The sequence below is a fragment of the Fulmarus glacialis genome, unplaced genomic scaffold, assembly GCF_000690835.1.
Source record: "Fulmarus glacialis isolate BGI_N327 unplaced genomic scaffold, ASM69083v1 scaffold12796, whole genome shotgun sequence".
Classification (NCBI taxonomy): domain Eukaryota; kingdom Metazoa; phylum Chordata; class Aves; order Procellariiformes; family Procellariidae; genus Fulmarus; species Fulmarus glacialis.
The window spans coordinates 3,020-23,721 of NW_009216305.1; the positions used below are offsets into that span (position 1 = coordinate 3,020).

Below are 20,702 nucleotides of genomic sequence, written 5' to 3' on the forward strand. Positions count from 1 at the left end.
TCCCAACATAACTTCAACTGAGTATGAATTAATAGTTTAAAGATTAGTCTCTGACTTCAGGACCCTCTCTTGGAAACGGTCCATGGCTATTGGATCCGTTTTCTATCCCAGAGTGTTTCTCAATTACAGTTTAATATACAGCTTTGTAGTGGCATCTTGTTTCAGACTCTGAAGATATGTGAGCAGATCATTTTAGCAGCTCAGTTGGCAAGGGCAGCTGGGGACTGCTATTCCCACAGGAGTGCACGGGCTTGCACATGGCATGCAAGAGACACTACGTTTGGCTTGGTAGCAGCTGCTCTGGAGTGAAGACCGTAAGTTCACATTCGTGCTTGTCCTACTGTAAGGTTTGAAACCTTCTGTGTGAAGTGCTCTAGTAATTGGTAACAGTCACACACTAAGGAAGTCACCGTTGCCAACTAGGATATGACACTGAATTGTACACCAGGGAAATTAATCTTTTCTTAGGGGTTGAATTACCCTGCTACGTCACAGTGGGTAAGTAGTTTCACATCCATATGACCATCTATAAAATAATGCTAATGATAAGAAGTAGGCACAGATTTTTTTTTTTTCCTTTACATATAGCTTATAACTAAATTTTACTGAGAACTTACCTGCAAATTTGCACTTTTTGAAGATGCTAAACCAAGATATTCTAATTGAAAAAAATTGTTTTAAAATGGTTGGATTTTTAATAGAATAATTTGGAACACAGCAAAATTATAATTTAGCTTAATTTAGGTGAAATACACCTATTCCCCAAAAGCTGCTTGGAGGATTTTTCTGTCAGATACTGTCAGTCTTTATAGCTGACATCAGCCCTCTCAGTGTCCAAGATGAGTGCACAAGGGTTTTGTTTGGTTGTTTTTGGTTCCCCCCCGCCCCGCACAGATCTAGTATTAAAAGAGGGGAAAATCATTTTCATCCTAGAAGTTTTAAAAGCTGTGAACCTCAAATGCTTCTCACTACATACAACTCTAAAGAAGATTCTGAAAGGCAATTACAGAACTGCTTACTTTTTGGTACCATTAAAAGATACAATATTGCTATGCTTTCTCTCAAGCAGTGCTTAAGTATTTATAGAAGAAGTGGTCCAGAAGTTTACCTAGACTAACATACTATTTAGTCAATAACCATGTTGCTATTCTGGTCTGTGCCCAAAGGACTACTGAGTGTACTTACTTTGAAATTGGGTTATCAAGTGCTCATAAAACCAGATATTTAGTAACAGTGATGTTCCTAACTTAGTTCTTTTCAGTACCAGTGCGTGAACATTTTTGTGAGAAGTTATTCGTGAATGTATGCAACGTTAAATTAACAGAGGGAAGAAGAAGGTGGGGGCACTGTCCTGTAACAGCTAGAGTTTTGCAAGGGATGCTAAAAGGTAATCAAAAAAATTCTTGATGTTTGCCTCTAGTTTAAAATACAGAAAACAACTCAGGCCAAAAATAACCCTTTCAAGATCACCTTCTTTGGTCATTTCTGTGTGTCAGCTAGAATAACTACAGTAGTCAAAAATGTCTTTTTTTTGCTTGGGGTTTACATTTGATTTTTCAGTCTTGGCAAACTGATTTGGTTTTCAAAATGTGAAATAAGCGTATAAAATCTGTGCGGTGGTTCTCTGTTAATAAGAATAAAATGATTCTCATTTTAAAAAGAAAAAACTGTTAAATATAAGCAGCATTTGCTGTACAGGAAAAAGTGGTGGGGTTTTTTGTATACAAAGGACATCTTTCTGTAAAAATTTCTTTCGTTTCGTATCAGTAGAAGATCTGAAACAGCTATGTAATAATATAATCCTTTGGTGGATGTTCATGTTTGCGCAGAAGGGAAGCTGGCATTTTGATTTCAAGTAGCCTTTGAATTGTTACTTTGTGCACTTTATTTAGAAATGATTGACAGGTAGTTGCTGTAAGGTCTTTGCTTTAGAAGTTGGTTGGTTGGTTTTCAAAAAAAAAATAGCGAAGTCTTCATCTGCAGAAATGTAAATCTACTGAAAACTTTTTTCTTCAGAGTTCCTTTCTTTTATCTCCAAAAGGGAAAAAATATTCTGTATATTTCTACCACACAAATTAAAATCATTGATCCAAAAGGTAGTTAGTTACAATACTTAATAGTTATATCTGGAGATTTTTCTAAGTAGAAATAGTTATATCTGGAGATTTTTCTAAGTAGATGAGATGCTTGCTAGGAATTTTAAGTCTTTTCACTCTGTACTTGATGAAAGGAAAGACCTGTGTTTTGAGGCTGATGCCAGGAATATGCAGTGGTAGATACTGCTGGCACGTGGTTTTGAAGTGACGTGTAACCACTTCTGGCTGCAGAGGGTGAGTTGTTGTCAGTCCACTTTAGATTTAGAAATTAATTCAGACTTTTCACTCCACAGCTGAATAAATAATTTTCTCTGCGCAGGGTAAGTTAGTATCTTTATAGAAGATTTTCATTAAAATATCGTCCTCCTGTATTATGTGAGTAAATTCAACACTGGAAAGTACAATTATTTGTGTGATGAATGACACTGGGCTGTTGAATGTGTGTGGGAGGGTTTTGCCTATGTAAATAAGATACTGCAACTGCAGGCTCAAAGTTCAGCGAGGACTGCTTTTCCCCTTAAAGCTTTGTTTGAGAGCTTTGTTGCTGCCCATTAAGAGGTGTTTGCCATTATGCTTGCATTGGTTACACACTGACACACGTGCACACAAACACGCACATTTTCAGGTTTAGTTTTTTTCAGCTTTTATTTGGCCCACGTAAAAGAATACCTGAAGTTTCTGCCTCAGTAAATACCAGCAATTGTTAATGCGGTTGTAATTAGAGAACACTGATTCTTTTGCTGTACATCTGCATGATGTCTGCTGAATGCGTTTGTAAATAAATAATGGTTATTTTTAACCTTAGAACTTGCTTCAACTGAATGGTTAAATCCTGTTTTCTTTAGCTGTGCTACAAGATACTACTTTTACACGTAGAAAGGCTGATGTTAATGTAAAAGTAATAAATTCCAAGATTCATTTTTACTGCGGTTGAACTATGTAAGATAACTAGTAGGCAGGTTTCAGACATTAAGAGTATTGTCAATTAAAATTGAAAAGGGGGATCAATGTTCCTGGGAACTACCTAACCTATACCATTATTTTGCAGACTATTGCTGACATAAAATACATTGCTTAATGGTATTATTTCCAAACTCTCCAAGTTTCTGAGGAGAAGGTATCTTTAAAGTGTCTTTTTAGCAGCTAGGGTTTTTGACAAGGGTTATTATCCTTATTGCTCTGACAGACCCAAAAGAAAAAGATTGGATTTTGAGAGATACTTTTAAAATGTATTTTTGTTCTCGGGTGAGACCTGTCTTAGGGAGAGGGCATAAACATTTCTTGCTTCATTACCTTTTTTAACTGCTGTGCCTCTTCCTAATTAAGGAGGTATATGAATGCTCACTTTTTTAGGATAAAGTTACAAAAATCAATAAAATATCTAAGAAACAGTGTTCTACTTGGTATCAACAGGTAGATTTCAGTGCAGTTCTGATTATTCTTCTGCTATCTGATTTATGGGTAGTTTACTCTGTAGTTATAACAGTAGTCTAAAGCTTTAGCTCCCTGGTAAAACGCTAGAGGGTGAACCTCAATACAGATTCTTTGAGTTCCTGTGGCATATGCTGACCTTGCAGACTTATCCAGATGCAGCTGAGTCCACTTATCTTTCTGAATTTATAGGTGTATGTGTGTGTCTGTAATTGTAAAGTCCATCACCTGTCGAGGAAGTTTTATGAGGATACTTAGAGGCATGAGTAGCAGCTACTTTTTTTTTCATATTCAGTGATAGCCACTGGATACACTGTGGTTCGGAAGATTAAGCTTTTGTAAATTTAAAAAAAAAAACAAACCCCAAACCTGTCAACTTTTGATGTAAGCTTTCTGTCCAAAGAATTGGATGTATTTTGGGTTTGGAAATCAGTGCTTAAGGTCAAAGAAACAAGGTAGCGTGTTGTGGGTGTTGCATCTTTTCCATCATGGGATTTATGTGAGAATTCCTTCTGCACGTGGTGATCATTTACCATACGATTCTGATGGTACTATTAAAATATTAATGCAGCAGGATCCAAAAGATACACACTGCGGAAAAAATACATAAGGCTGTCCAACTGTTTTGGCATATGAGCTGCTACTTAAATTTCAGACTGCACTATAAAACACAACCAGATGAATCTCTGCTGAACTTCCAGGGGACCTGGCAGATGTAGTGGGTGTGTAACCTGTTGAGGCTTAAGTCAAGCAGTGCAAAGAAGTTGCTTTTATTGAGCTGTGTTGTGAGCCAGCCATGTTTATTGAATTACTGGGCAGTCTTCTCAGATTAATAAATTGAGTTACATACAACTTTGTATACAGTCTTTGTTACTGAAAATTTTTGGTAACTCGGAAGGCAAACATTTTGTTACAAACTACATTCAAATTGCTTGACTTTTGTCTTAACCTGGACAGAACTCCTTGTAGTCATGTCTCTGCTTTGTTTAATCCTTGGGGTGTCTGCGCATAGGTGGGAAAGAGAATTTGGACTGAGACAAGCATTAGTAGAAACTTCTCCCTGAATACAAATTTAGCACAAGCTTACAGCCAGGATGTGAATGGAATTGCAAGTACTCTTCACTTACCTTAACCTTTTGAATGTTGCAGCTGTAGTGTGTTAAGATATGATGCAGTTAGTTAATATGTTGTGGCATCTACTAAATCTTGAAATGCAAACTTGAACAAAATACTAAAATAACTTTTATTTCTGACTATTCACTTTCTAATGATCTCTACCATACAGATCCAAGAGGTCCATTTTAATTCAAATTAAGCCTGTCATAATACTCTTAGAAGTAAAAATTTCATGCTTCTACCTTTATTTGTTCTAACATGTGCCTGTCGTACTACTTCATTCATTGCTTCTCATAGATTTGATTTTTGCCCGTCTCATAATGCCATGACTTGCTTGCGACTTTGGTACCTTGTTCCCTTTCAAGACAGGCTTGTCTTCATATTTAAAAATAATCATTACTGAGTAGCTTCTATTGCCTCAAAATTGGTATGAGTGGATGGGCCTTTTTTTGTGCAGTGTTCCATCACATTTTTTAAAAAAATCTTTTTCATGCTGCAATGTTTTTCAATATGAAAAAGTTTGGTTGTGTGTGTTTTTACTATTTACAGCCCTTTAAAATAGGGAGGGGTAGGCTCTTAGGACTGCTAAAAGACCTGTCTGCAGCTGGAATTGAGCCTGATTTATCTGGCAGCCAGAAGGGTCGGACTGTAGTCTCCAGAGCTAGCAAATCATTCCTTAGGGCTGGCATGGCTTCTTGGATGGACTTGTTAGACATGTTAGTTGTTTGGAAATCTGCAAAGCAATTGTTCTGACTGACTGGGTGCAAAAGATGTGAGTTGAAATAACATATGGCAGAAATGTACAACTTTGCCTAAGAATTTGCTGCTTGGCAAATTGCTTTCAATACTGACTACACAGGAGTTTATAGTTTATGAATACTTTAAAAATTGTATTTAAGTGCTCCAAAAAAAAAAAAATTGGGCTGTTCAACTGTTTAAAGCCCCAGTTATAGCAATCACTTGTTTGGGGAGGATGAGGAAGATGGAATTCTTATGTCTTTTTGCAATTATAAGTCTGCAAAACTGTATTGCTGTATTTTACAATACCCTCTTACGTTTTAGACTGTAATTCCATTTTGTTCATATGAAAAAGAGCGTTCGTTCTTTAGCAAAATACAAGGATAATAGTTAAAATTTCATTTGATCTTTTATAATGCCATATTTCTAGTACGTGGTAGGGAATCACTGATCTAGTACTGAGAGTCAAAGATGAGGTTCCATGATGATTTACTTGATAATAATTTCCAGATTTTGAGTTTTTACACTGCAATTTATCCATATTGCTCAAAATCTTGACAAAAAATACCGTAGTTTTTGGTGGTGTGGCTTTTTTTTTTTTTTTAAATTGTGCTGTCATTGCTAGCTGTTGCTTTTCAAGTGTTTGCCAGTGTTCTGCCAAATATATTTTGGTAGGTCTCCTTTGCTGTATATGGGGAAGGACCTAGGTGAGCGTCTACATGTTAATCATTTACACATATTTGCTTAAGGCCTTAAACCATATTTTTTGTTGTGTAAACTTACTTTAACAATGTGAGATTTGGGAAACCTACGTTCTTCCCTTACAGAGCTAACAATATACTTAATTCTGAAAGACAATGAGCTGGTAGTTAAATCTTAACTGATTTGTGCCTGTCTTTTCAATGTGGGTGAAATGATATTTAATTGTAATGGGGTGCACTATGTCTTCTTGCTCTATTATAACAAGGAAACTAGGGCTTTGATTGTGATTAAGTAGTCTGAAGCAATGCAAAAGTTGTATCTAGTATCTAAGATACTTCTGTTTTCTTTCTCAGCATTACATTGCTGCTTACTGATACCTTAGCCTATCTGTATATGGGTTTAAAAGGCAAGGTTTTTGAAACCTGTTTGTGAGGTCCATGTTTTACTTTGTTTTGTGATTGGGGAATTACGTTTTACCACAGATAAAACTGTGGAAAACCTGTGTTTCCAATAACTAAATCTGATTCTTCTCTCTCTCTTGAAGCCTAGAAACATTTAATCCTTTAGAATTGCATTTCTAGGAAGGAATATTTGGGTGTAAAAGCCATGATTGCATTTTACAATGTGTGCCAGATATAAAACCAGAGAAACACCCAACCTTTTGTGGTAGTGACAGGTAAGTGCATGAAACTTACTGAATATAGCTGATTTCCAAAATGTCGTAGCAGTAGAATTATATCACTGCAAATCTGTAACTAAATGTTACTGACCATTGCCTCCCTCATGACAAATTCAGAGCTGCTGCTGATGTGCTTTAATTAGAGTGAAGGAAGGACATGATCAAGTCAAAACTAAGATTTGATTTCAAAACTAATCAGTCATAGCTCTCCTCAGTTTTTTTAATTGTTTAAATTTTCATAGTTTTGAAAACTAAACCTTAAGTTTTTCTACCAAGAATGTGAAATCAAATCAGATACTGTAAATCTTAGCCAAAGATGTTTACAGCATCAGGTCTAGAATACTTTATCAGAAGTTAGGAGAAACCTGTAAGAGAGAATTGATTTTTTTTTTTTTTTTTTTTTTAAGAGCATGAATCCCGATTCTCTGAGACAGGAGAAGGTGGGACAAGTTACAACGATTTCCTAGTTGCATTGATACTTTGGCTAGCAAAAGATAACATAGTTCCACTCTTTTTTTTTTTTTTTTTTTTTTCCTATTTTGATCTGCTCACTACTGTTCCTTACTTTGCAGAATAAAAAGGTGTGATGTGAGATTCTTCAATCTGATTCACTGTCCTGACAATTCATAGAAGTGCAAAGCATAGGAAAGCAAAATCTGGCAAACAGCTGGCATGTTCTCTTATATTTATGGGTTTTTGTAAGATTGTCTGCCAGAAATGACCATACTCAAAAAAGATGCTCAGATAGAAGTCTTTGAACACACTTCTTGCAGAAACAAAGTGATTGTTGATACTTTCTATCTTTTACAGAAAGTAGAATACTTTGCTGTAAAGTTGGCCACAACAGAGCGTCTTGAGACATCTCACAGAAGAAGAAAAGGAGTTTAATTTGAGAGCTGCTTGAGGGTTAATACCAAAAGCTTAGGAAGAGGAATTGCCATTAAATATTTTTCTATAGTTTAAATTAATGAACTTTATTTAGCATTGGAGAAATTACCTTTGTATTGTTGATAACTTTTAGAATAAGGCTGATCCCACTGGTTCTGCTTCATAATGACAAACTTAGTTTGAACAGAACATCTCAATTGAACAGCAAACATGTCTTTTCACAGACTTTTGTTTTCTCCTGTAGTGGCTCCTTGCCTGATCCTAGGTCTTGGTTGGCGGCTATTCATAAACGTGGCATTCTCTGTAAGGCATATGTTTATGCTATCTGGGCCATTTTGTGGTTGCTATCTGCTCTTTGCTAAAGATCAGTAGGGTTGGCTTTGCTGTAGAAATTCTTGATTCCTCCGTAGGTAGCACAAAGCGAAGAGCAATGATGGGCCGGAGCGAAGCAGCTGTGCAATGAATAATGCTGCCTAGGTGTGGTGAGCTGTGAAGGTTTACCCTCTTATTGTGGAGGAGTTTGTGTATATGTGGGAGAGGAAGAGAGGAGAAGCAGGCAGTTGTGGTGATGTAGTTTCGTTTTACATCATTTGACTCAAAATTTTGCAACTTTTTGTCTCAACACGTGCCCAGGGTGACCAACTGAAACACACATGGCATTTGGTTGTGTTGCATTAAGGCCCGTGGGAAAGAATGAGAACAAGAAATAGGATGCCTGTCACCTAAGAGAGCAGCATAAAATTTTACTGAACTGGAAATGCTGAAATAAAGCTTCATCACTGTCATAGATGTGCTTGATGCATACTTGGAGAACATGTTGATCTGTAGGCAGTAAGTCTTACTAAGCAGCCTGCAGTTTAGATCTTGTACAGTTAGTAATCTTACTTTGTATGTTGACATGAACAAAGCATTGCAACAAAAAGCTGAGAACTTCGAAGTACTGAGCTTTTTTAAACCTCCAGCTGGAAAAAAGGAATTCTTAGAGCTAATTATTTTAGGTTTTGGGAAACCTAAGTTGGCTTCTAATTTCTGGTTTTTTTGGTTAAATGATTGCTTTTCCAATAGTGTAAAGTAATTGGTTCCATGTTCGGACTATGGATAGATTCCAAAAACAATTTTTAGAGTTTAAGTTTTAAATCTTGTCATTAATTTTATGGGGGGGTTGGCTTTTTCTTGCTTTTAACAACAGAGAATATTAATATTGAAGAGTAAGCTACAACAAGGTTTATGTTTTTAGCATCTTCTCTTTTGTTCACTTTTTGATCTGGATATATTCTAAGTTCTAGGCCAATGTTGATAAACCAGTATTTGTAAAACATATTGAAATTCTGGGGAAATTTGTACTATCTGAGAAGTCTTGATTTATTATAGAGAATTTGCTACTTTGGGGACCCTTCCACATTACGTATTCTTGAGAAACAAAGTAGAATAATGCCTGTTTTCTCCTGTGAGGGTACTGCAGCTACTTAGAAGACTGCAGGAGGCAGTGCTTTCTGTCTAAAAAAAGATAGGCAACTCTCTTAATCAGCAAGTAGAATGATGAGAAATTAAACAGCTTTTATGTGTTGATACATAACTTCATGAATAACTACAGGACTTGAGTCTTTCATTTGAAGATTGAGTTCCATTATAGTGGAGCAGGTGGGTTTTGGAGCAGTTCCGAATGTCTTGCGGGTAACAAAGTAGTCCTCAGAGGTCTGAGATTAAACAGTTTCCCTTAGCTGAGCAACCAGGTAACTTTAGGAGGTTACCCTTTTCAGAAGGTCTGAATATAGCTACTCCTTACTTGTTCTTCGGAACTATTTTTTGTTTGAAGAGAAAGGAGCTCGTTAGGCACAATTGTATGAAGTGACTTTACTTTCAGTTGGCCTCTGGAAGATTTTCTGCAAAATGGGTCAGAATGTATCTGTAATAAGATACGATTCTGGTTTTTTAAGCTATATTATTCCTGGTTTTCTTTCCTATTTTTAGTTTGTGCATCACCAATAGGAGTTGGTTGGTTAAGGGGTTTTTGTGTGTGTGTGGAGTGGGGGGGTGTCAGGGTAAGAGAGGGCAAAGGAAATAGGGGAAAGGTTAAAAAAACATTCCAAAAGATTATTGACTGTAACCTTTGATTGTTGCGGTGCTAATGTTTTTAATGTGTTTTTGTGTTTTATAATAAAGGTGGATCTTAATTTTTTTTTTTTTTTTTTTTAAATGTGCCCATTTAGATACAGTTTTATCACTCTGCTGTATGGGTTCCTGTGCTTGTGCAGCAGTTCATTTCAGCCTGTTGGCTCTTTATATTAGTATCGGAAATACCTATTCCTTTGTGTTATTGTTATTATACTAGGTTTACAGAAATTTATTTGACAAGTGGGAAAATGTCTACCCATTGTAATCATGTAACTTCATTTCCAGATCTTCAGTTCATTAGCCAACTTGGCTAAAACGTATAAAATGTACCAATTCTATTCACTTTGAAGTTTTAGTAGCATTTCTGTTGTTGTTGGCAAAGTTTCCACTGTTAGTATTGTGTTCCCCTGAGAGAATATGTAGCTTGCAAGAACTCTTACTGGTATGCAGGCAGTAATACCCTAGGCTTTGTATTACGCTGTGTTGTGCCATAATAGTTTTATGTCTATTTCCATTTGACATCTAAATCAGTAACTTATTGGAATAACTGTGTTCCTTTTTAAAACCCTCTGTTTTCAGACTGCACATGAAAACAAAATTATTTTCTTATTAGCAGAGATTAATTTGAATATTAAAATTACTTTAGTTGTCCTGGAGAGATGATTTTACTGTTCTTCTCTCCATGAGAGTTTCTTTCTTTTAAAAGAAAAATCTGTTGTGTATGAGTGGAAGGTGTGATGGCAGTAATACTCTTGCATCTTTAAGCGAAGCAGTGTGTGTAAAACAGACTTCTATTGTATTAGATGGCAAAGAAGGCAAGATGTTTGTTCATTCATCACTTTTGCAGGAGTAATATTACCCCATGCATCATCTGACTACTATATCTCTCTCTGGCTTTGTGAATTTTACTTTGAGAACTTTTAATGACACTATTCCCGATTCATTGTCTTTTGCCTTTTTTTTTTTTTTTTTTAAAGATATATAGCAGTGGAGAATTGACTTCTTTGTAATAGAAGATCAAATATCAAATATAAGTTGATACTGAGAGTGCAGCAAAGGTGATATGTTGACACTGGCATGAGCGTGATTGTATCTGTTCACCTTTCAGTTATTTCTAAATCTGTTTTGTCTTCAGCATGGCTTTTGTTGCAAATCCCAACAAGGAACATTTGTACATTAAAAACACATTTAGGTCATAGTGTCAGAATAATCTTGTAATAAAATGGGAAGTTTTCTGCCAATTTGATATGAGAAAAGGCATTTTTGGGCTCTGATAAAGTTGAGGAGCCAATGCATGCATCTGGATTGCCATTTTCTTACCAATTCTTCCCTTTGTTCCAGTTGATGGGCAAATTCACAGGAATTACATCACCATTGCTTGTGAAGATCTGCAAGGCATCTTTTCTTCCCACCTATAATCAGCTTGCTTTCTTGATTTACAGATGAGGCAGCTGTTAGTATAGATTCTTTCTTCATCTAGTTAGAGTGGGAGGGTAAAAGCACTATCTGCTACAGATACGAGTGACTGTAACTGTATTTCATCATTCTGTTGCTGCTATTTGAGCTTTTATGGTTAGACACAAATGTTACAGAGAAGGAGGTAGGCCAAATTTGGTAGCTTTCAAGAAATAAGGGCTCTACACAAGGCATAACTAGTTTCTGGAACATTAGAGAAACTCAGTAAAAAGAGTTGAATGTCCTAAAAGAAGGTTAGGCAGCATTTATTTTTGCTCTTGCCTTCACTGGTCTTTTGTGTTTCCTGCTTCTTTAATTTGTTAATTTGTTGCCTGGCCTTCCATTCCAATGGAAACAAAATAAGACAATCAAAATCAGTGCTAAAATAACTCTGAAGGTGTAAACCTGCCATGAAAGTTGTATTAATCCAAGATGAGTAAAAATTCCGATGAATTCAGCTTAAAAGTAAAATAACAGTAAATTCTTAATGTATGCACAATCAGAATGTATGAAGTATTCGGTACATTCTGAATAAATTTATTACAAAAGTTTGGAAATTTTCGTGGGATGCTTCTATTTTCTTAATCTCAGTAAAATTCTGCATATGCTTAATAAATTTTTCAGCTAAAACCAGGGTACAGTGTTGTCCTGTCCAACCTTTTCCCTTTTATTTCCTTTTTTTTCCCGATTTATTCAGACCTTTCTTTCTGAGAAGGTGGAATTTTTTTCTGTTTCATGAAGGAAGAACGTGTTTTCTGCATCTGGGAGTAAAAGCAGCTTTTATTCCAAAATACTTGAAAGCAGCTGTCAAACATCAGATTCCATTTAACGTTGCTTTTTGCTTGGGCTTTGCATTAGGAGGTGGGAGCCCAGCTCGTTTACTTAGCAGATTTTCTTATTCAGCAACTGATTTTAGAACTGCTTCGTGTGGTAAGAGATGGTAGCGTTATTACGTGAAGAAGTCATTAATTTTAGACTGTCTCTTGTTTGTCTAGGTTTTTAGCCCGTTTCTTGATAAAGATGGCAGCCAACAATGCAGTGTTGAACAGACTGGAGCAGAAGGGTGCAGAGGCCGATCAAGTTATTGAATACCTCAAGCAACAAGTTGCTCTGCTCAAGGAGAAAGCTAGTAAGGAATTATCTATCTTGTGATAAACCTGTTAACCAGATGGCTAACATTAAATGCTCATAGGAAAAAATGAGAACATGGACAACTTCATTGGTGCTGTCAGCCTTTTAAGTGTTTCAAGTTCTCCAAGATAAAGCTTGTAATAGTAGCACCGCTTCACTGCCTTGTGGTTTGTGGGTTTTTTTTGAAGCTTCTTATTCTGAAATAGAAAAGGCATGAATGAGGACGGATAATGTCACAAACAGATTATGGATATTTCATAGGACACGATTACATTTGGGGGGGAGAAAGGGAAAAATATGAAACTATGCATTTACTTGAACGTGTTACTGCTTTTTCACCACTATGGGATTCTCTCAAGAGTATCGTACTTTCAATTTTGATATTTTGTGCATGTCGGTATCAGTGAATTAAGGTGCTCCAAATTATACAAACATGTTCAAGCTTTTTCTAGTAGGTTTCTTGGAATTTTTTCTTGTGAGTCTGTTTAGGGGACTGAGAAGCTAGTATATTGAGAGGGAACTTGAATACATAAATGTGGTAAAAAATGGCTATTTCAACAAAAAAAGAATTCCAAAATATTTCTGATTATATACTTCTTGAAAGTTTTCACTTTTTTGGTGTTTGGCTCACCATGTTTCACTTTCCTCTAAAACCAAAACCTCTGTTTGCCAAATGATGAATGCTAATTATTGAAACCTGTCGTTTTTAATATAGTATCAACTCTAGTCTTGCAGGCATCTCTCCGAGAAGAGAAGAAGCTCCGTGTGGAAAATGCTAAACTGAAGAAAGAAATTGAAGGGCTGAAACAGGAGCTGATTCAGGCAGAAATTCGAAATGGAGGTGGGGAAAAAAGTCCTGTCCTCATACAACATAGATCTAGTTAGCACAAAATATGATCAAAGCTATCTTAATTCTTCTTCATTTTTATCTTTCTGTATGTGACTCTATGGCATTTCTTAGAAATTCTGGATTTTCCTAGGTTCCATGCCTATGACAAGTTACTTAATTCCAACATTTTAGTAAGCTGCAAGCCTAACAGATACATATGCCAAATCTTAATCAGACATGGAACTCGTTCTTTGTATGTTTTTTACAGTGACTTTCATAATAAGCCCTGACTTTGACTGATGACAGTGACTCTTTATAATACCTTAGAAACTGCTGAATAACACTTCTTGATACTCTTGAGTATTTAATCTAGCATGACTGAGAAATCCCTATGGAAAATCAAACCATAGTTCAAAGTACAGATGGCCAGTGACTTACTAGAAAATCTGTTGTAATGTAAAATTAGAAACAGCGTGTTTTGATTTTTTGATTCCATGCTTTAGTAAGATCAGCCTTTCATTGCACTGTTTTTCCTTCTTTGCACTGCTCTGTGTAGCTCTGTTCAGCTCGCACCATCATTATATAATTCATATTAAAAAAGAAAGGACAAAAACCAAAAGTGAAGTGTTTCAGATCCAGTGTGTTTTCTTTAAAATCATTTCCAAAGAAAGCCTCTTCTGCCCTCAACAGCTATTACTATTTTTACCCATACTGTCAGTATTGTAAATTGGGTGAGATAGTATCCAGTGTAGCTGGATGCTAGCATTCAGCCATACTGAATGTTTAAAACACCACATTCAGTCTTCAAAAAGACTAGCATTTTATAAATGCAGAGAATTCTTTTTCTTCTTTGGGCATGAATAAAGCCCTTTCATGTACTGAACCAAACCATTAGTTTATATTTCTCCATTGTCTCTTAGTCGGCAGCAGTTCTTGACAGTGTCTCTGTTATGCTTGAGAGAGAAGTCTCAAGGTATATGATTTTTTCCAAGACAGGAAAGGACTAGGAAATTAATATTTGGCCTGACATGCATCTTCCTTTAGTTAGTTAATCTAAGAGGTAGTAGGACTAAATTCAGATCTTTTCTTTTGAAGTAAATTAGTGTATGTTAGCTTTGACAATATTAAGTAGTTGAACACAGAAATTAGATGGACACAGAACATCAAAAATATCACTTGAGATATTTTTTCAAAAATCTGAGAAACAAAAAGTCTTTCCATAACTAGCAAGGAAAACAGCAAGCAAGTGGTTGTTGGTACAACAAATCTCAGATTCAAATGATTTTAAAAAACTGTTTATAAGAACATAATTCGTGCAAATCACTTTGGTATAGAATAGGTCAGTTATCAATAAACACAGTGCAGTTCTTTAAGAAAGTTAATAAATATCTCAAGTGTAAGAAGAAGCACATATGCAGAATGGGGAGCTGTATAAGAGTGACACTGGAAGGATTTGTCAAACAGTAATTAATCATAGAACAGCCCAGGTTGAAAGGGACCTTGAAAGATCATCTGGTCTAACCTTTCTTGGGAAAGGGAGCCTAGATGATACTGTCTAGCACACTGATGATGCTTACCCAGTACAATGATTTGGTAAAAAGCCTTAATGAGATTCTTGAGAAGAGCAGAATGTAGAAGGGAGGTGATTCTTATGCTTTCGTCTGGTAAGATTGATAGTGAGATGATGTCCAGAATTCTATATCAGCAGTTTAAAAAGAAATATGAAGGTAACGTGGAGAATTTAGGGATGGGAAGTGAGGAATCAACAGATCATTTTAGGGCTGCAGGTAATTTCTTAGAATGTGATTATTCAGGCTCAGTTCCTTTAGTTAATCAGAAAAAAGACTTGAGGAATGGTCTGACTACAATATAAAAATGATTCTATGCATAGCAAATTACAGAACAGTCTCCAGTATGACAAAAGCTAGTAGCTAGAAACTGAAACTAGACAAACACAAATGAGAAATAAGGAGTTAGTAGCAAAGATAACTAGATGTTGAAATAAACTACAAAAAGAGGTGGTGTTTGCTTATATGTTTTCTTGTATTTAGCACTTTTTGTCATTTAAAAAATGTGTAGTCAAAGGCATTGTTCTTAACTGATCAGAATAATCGTATATAGATTGAGTTCTGAAAAGTGTTTTGTAATGTTACGCTTCGCTACTCAGCGGTTTAGGTATTTTAAGCAAAACTTTCAGTTCTCTCTACTTTTTTATTACATTGGAAACTTAAAATGTCATAGTATTCAAAGTTCTGGTACCCCTTCTAACTTTTGTGGTTTTGATTTTAGTAAAACAGATCGCAGTTCCTCCTGGTACAACCATTTCTACAGCTTCGTTTTCAGATGATGTTCCACAGCCTACAGCAGTCGCATTATCTGGTTCCAAAGATCAAATTAAAGGTGAAGATGAAGAAAAGAAAAAGAAGGAAAAAGTAGAAAAAAAAGGTACTTTAGTTTTCTTAGCTGTGATAGACAGTTAAGGCATTTGATTTATGCAAGTGCTTTTACATCATTTTGGGCACAGAAAAAAACCAGTTCATACAGCCACAGTAGGAATAGTCATGTGCGGGCTCTTAAAATCTTGGAAGTACTTGAAGTTAATGAAGGCTATCAAGTAAGCTACAGATTCTTACTTAAATGGGATACATGCCAAATTTCTCTTAATGTGACTGAAATTCCTTGTTTAAAAAACAAAACAAAACAAAAAACCAAGCCTCCCCCCACCAAGCCCTCAAAAACCCCACAACAGAAAAAAGCAAAACCAAAATACACACACACAAAGGAGAAAAAAAAAAAAACCGGGGGCGGGGAAGGAAGAGGAGGACAGGAAGTTTAGAGAAGTTTTGGCAGGCTGGATGGCTTTCTGTTCTGAGGCTTAGTTCGATTTTTCTTTTTTTTTTTTTTTTTTTTTCCCTTTTTTCCTTTCCTGCCATGGAAACAGTGCAAGCAAAAGGCAAAGACCAGCTCAGCAAAATACCTTGCAAGCAATAGTAGCATAACATAATACTAAAGGAAGAGGAAGAGTGCTAAATTGCAGTTTTCTGCATCCTCTAAGTATGCTGCTTTTTTTTTTTTTTTTTTTCCCCTGGAAAATTCTTGCAGGCAGTGAAGTTCCATCAGAATTGATCAGATACATCCATGTCAACACTGGTGAAATTGTGTGGCTAAAAGGAAGTACTGGGTAGAGGACATAGGCAGATAGCATAATCCGGTTTTGGCATCAGGGAAGAAATGTAGGAGAAGGGTATGTAGGTTTCCTAACACCTTTCTCCTGTTTTTCTGGTTTAGCTGTCTGTATTGAATTCTGTTTAACAAACTCTCTTAATAGAAGAAAAGCATGTCTGTTACACTTGCACGAAAGTACAGGTGTCTATTTTGTAACTTAAACTCATATTTTGCAGTCATTCTCTTACGCAAATTAGTATTAATTTGCTATGAATTTATTTGTACAGCTTTTCAGAGTTCGAATATCATGCTGATAGGGCACTGTATCTCTGATTTTTATGGTGAGCTGTATGCAGGCTTATAAGCCACTTCATATTTTTTGGTGTGCTGCAGCCTTTGACACATCAATATTCCACAGAGCTGTAAATATAAAAGCAGAGGCCACATGTCATATCAGTCAATTAACTGTTTTCTTCAAGTATTCAGTGGCTACAGAGCAAGTATTCAGTTGGTAAGGAAAAATAAAACTTTCTCATATTGTATTTCCCTGCATCTTGTTATAAGTAGCTTAAATTTAGAAAGCAAACTATTTGACTTTGTCCCTCCAGTGACTGTATTTGGAAAAAGGTGAAATAGAGCATGAACATTAAATAGAAGCCCTGAACAGGTTATTTCTGTGGAGTTCAACATCTGTTGTGGGTATAGTATTTAACAATCAAAGTAACCAATATGTAAAATTTGTTTTTTAGTCTTGAAATTGACAAAATTATGGAATATCTCAAATCGCTTTGCTTTCTGTCACCTATCTCATCTGTTTCCTCTCTGGTTATTCCCATATTCTTAGTTCCACTTCTTGCAAACCTCATCTGTGAGGCTTCTCTGGATATTGATTGTGGGCTGACTCCGACACTGGCCAGCGGCGTGCAGTTCTCTCCTTAGCCCGCAGCACTGAAATGAATGTTTTCTGTGCATCTGTATATATGCTGTGTACAGACATGCTTTGCTGTGTTCTCTTTTCCTTATTTGGTGACAGACTTCATTTTTCTAAAGTGAAATAAATAGGGTGCTAGGAGCTGATTTTTTTGGCTCCAGAGTACTGTAGAGAAATGTCATGAAGTGGAGAACAGTGAGGAATGATACCAAGGATAAAGATGGCAGGTCTTTGAAATGATCTTAGGTATTAAATATTAACTCTTTTGATGGTATTTTTTCAGTTTCTCTTCAATTATTATATATATGACTGGTTTTATTAATCTAATTGTAATTAAAAAAACCCAGTCATAAACTAGAGCTTTTTATTCATCATATATGAACTGAAATATTTTTTAAGAGGTATTGCTTATGTTAAAAAAAATACCGACTTTTTATTATTGAATGTATTATTTAATTTCAACCCTGTACTAGAGCAATGATTAATGAATCAAATTGTGTGCTGTGTCCACTTTTCCTTTTTTGCTCCCTAAAGAAGGGAGTTTAGTTTACGTTAATATGTAAGCTATCTTGGATGAAAGAATAACGCAATATGCTTATTTTAAGTAAGCACTTCTTAGACATTTCTAAATCCCCCAGAGATTATAGTTGTTAAACAAATCTTGAATGTCTTTTAAACAGGGCAGTCTTATATACAAACTGGATGTAACTTGCTTGTCTCGAAAGGAGTATCTAAATAAGCAGCTGAGTATGGGGAGTATTGCTTCACTGCTGTTTTATACTATACAGTATGTGTGGGTGATGATAAACCCTTGCATTGCCATGGGATAAAGACTCCGTGTCAGTGGAACCTCGTAAGCCATCAGCATTTTCACACACTAATACATTTGGGAAGTGAAGAATGTTAGCTAAGGTCATCTTGAAGGGCGCCTTTACAACTGTAACAGTGCAGTTGCAGTGACTTAGCATTATCCACAGTCAGGAGCTGTTGTTAAGCACTAGTAACCTGATGACTTGTGATTGTCTAGTTTCCCTTTGTTGGTGAAACACCATGGCAAGACTTACTGGTAATTGCTAATTATTAAAACAGTACTGTCAGGCTTATTGATGTGGCCTTTGGCAGAGTGTATGTGTCACTTACATACATGTTAGCTACACTTAAAGTTCAGGATGACTTCATTTTACAAACAAGAAAACACCTCTATCCTAACATGGTAATTACTTGTAGTAACAATCTAAATTGGAGTGTGTATGATTCTCCACTGGCAACTAGTAATACAGGTGCTAACTCTTTACTCTTCATTTGTGTTTTACACTGGATTTACATTTTCCCTTGCAATAGTCATATACATTATTTGTGCTTTTTTGAAATGTTTATTTCATTAACTAAACTTTCTTTAATAGGTGAAAAGAAGGAGAAGAAACAGCAGCCAGCTGCTGGAAGTAGTGATGCAAAACCTGCAGATGTTTCTCGTCTGGATCTTCGTGTTGGTTGCATTATTACTGCCGAAAAGCATCCGGATGCAGACACTCTGTATGTTGAAGAAGTGGATGTTGGTGAAGTAAGCCCAAGGACTGTTGTCAGCGGTTTAGTGAAACATGTTCCTCTGGATCAGGTATTGACAAAATTACTTACTTCTGATAGCTTTTCCTTTCCCAAAGTATCTTAAGACCTTCATCTGTTTATAGGATGTGTTTTCATTCTGCTAGAAGATTTTTTACAGTCATGAGGGGGGAAAAAAAAATGCAAATGGCAGTAATGCTTAACATGTGCCAGAAAATGGCAATTAAAGCAATGTTGTATAGAGCAACTGCAAAACGGGTCATGAAGGAATTGATCTTAGCGTGGATCTCAAATGCCTTTTCAATTCCTACTCATGCCCTGTCCCTGTGGTAAGACTGCAAATGTAGGAGGCAATTAAAATTGTGGTTGTTGTTTTTATGATACAGAAAGTTATTGAACTGAAAAAAATGACTGAATACAATAACTGTTCTGCACTGGTCACCTGATAGTGTCCAGTTACTGGATTTGCAGTGGGCAAAAATGCAAACTGCTCATTTTTAGCAGTCTGCTCTCAAGAAAGTGTGTAGAAAAAAACATCTTAAAAGCCTTTCTAAATAAACTTACGAACATGAAGTATGCAGAACGCAGCGGCAGGAACAGTCTTTTCCCTTTACCTGCTTTCTGTCTGGAAAAAATAATCCAAAGTACTCATTAACAGAGAATTAGGGATCATTCTTGCACATTCTTTGGGAACAGTTAGTTTGTGTGTCTGGTTTTGGTAAGTCTCTATTAGGTAGTTAATTCTTAGGGGCAAGCTTCCATCTTTTGTATTTTTTGAAGTGTTCAAAAATGTGAAGGCCTGGCATGTGACTACTGCCATATATTTAAATAAAAATGTATAGATTAGATCAAGTAGTACAGACATAATTCACCTAAAATTCAGCTATTTATGATTGCAGTGTTAGTTGTGGCAATTTAGCAGTGTTGAGACTGTAGTATTTGTATCACCTGATTTTACTTTTGTTAGGAAGCGCAGTGTTTATCTTCATTAGCATTTCAGTATGCAGTGCAAGTTATTTATGGGTGTGAAAACTTCTTGCATTCCCACTTTATATGTGGTACATTGTGGTTTTGTGCACCACTGATGGTGGTGAAGCCAAGTCAGAAGTTGCACCCTCAAGTATCATGTATAGATAGATACACGTGTCATCAGTAAAAGGGATATCGTACTGAAGCATGAGGTGGATCATGCCAATGCTGAGCTCTTTCAGCAGCAGCTGGTGACAACTGGAGAACATTCTGAAATGTCAGCTGCCACTGCATTTAGCTTTTTGAAGTGGATCTCTGTGTGCTCCTAGCATCAATACCTGTCTCAGGCAATCGTTCTTGAAATTCAGACAATTCTCAAGTGTCACTTTTTTTACCTTCTGAAATCCCCTCTAGCCTAAGAGATCCTCATGTCAGTGATCAGAGTGAAGAACAGGAATGCAGGGCATGTATCTTAAACTTAGCAAGAAGAGGAGACACCACCATCAGCCTCCAGAAACACTATCCTACGACCATTCTTTGTGAGAGGATGCATTACAACTGTATCTGTTATGAACTATATAGTCTCATTTTTATAGCAGAAACTTTTTCTTTCTACTTAGATGGCTTCATCTTTTTTCTTTCTAGATCATTGTTTAAGGGTTAGTGTTGTCCAGCCAGGAATTAGCAAATGGTACTGGCATTTATATTTCTTTTTCTCAAATAGAATGGTAATTACATTCTTTATACATACTCTTGATCTTTTAATTTTCTTTGCCTAGTCGGCAGGGAAAACATGTTTCTATAAATTATAAAGAAAAGTGACTACAGCATGATTGTAAACTTATTGACATGCTCTGTGTAATATAAGACATGTTTCTTAGAGGAAACCGTTTT

At 36.1% G+C, this 20,702-nt stretch overlaps 1 protein-coding gene across 1 annotated transcript in view; it reads left to right on the forward strand.

Annotated features, from left to right (window-relative positions):
* The first annotated feature begins 343 nt into the window (after positions 1 to 343).
* AIMP1 (aminoacyl tRNA synthetase complex-interacting multifunctional protein 1) overlaps positions 344 to 20,702 on the forward strand; it is a 31,197-nt gene continuing 10,838 nt past the window's right edge. Inside the window, exons 1-5 of the mRNA XM_009579257.1 lie at positions 344 to 498; positions 12,216 to 12,349; positions 13,079 to 13,192; positions 15,470 to 15,625; positions 18,680 to 18,891. Of these exons, the coding sequence (XP_009577552.1) occupies positions 12,241 to 12,349; positions 13,079 to 13,192; positions 15,470 to 15,625; positions 18,680 to 18,891 (591 nt within the window). The 5' untranslated portion in view covers positions 344 to 498; positions 12,216 to 12,240. The remainder of the gene's footprint in view (positions 499 to 12,215; positions 12,350 to 13,078; positions 13,193 to 15,469; positions 15,626 to 18,679; positions 18,892 to 20,702) is intronic.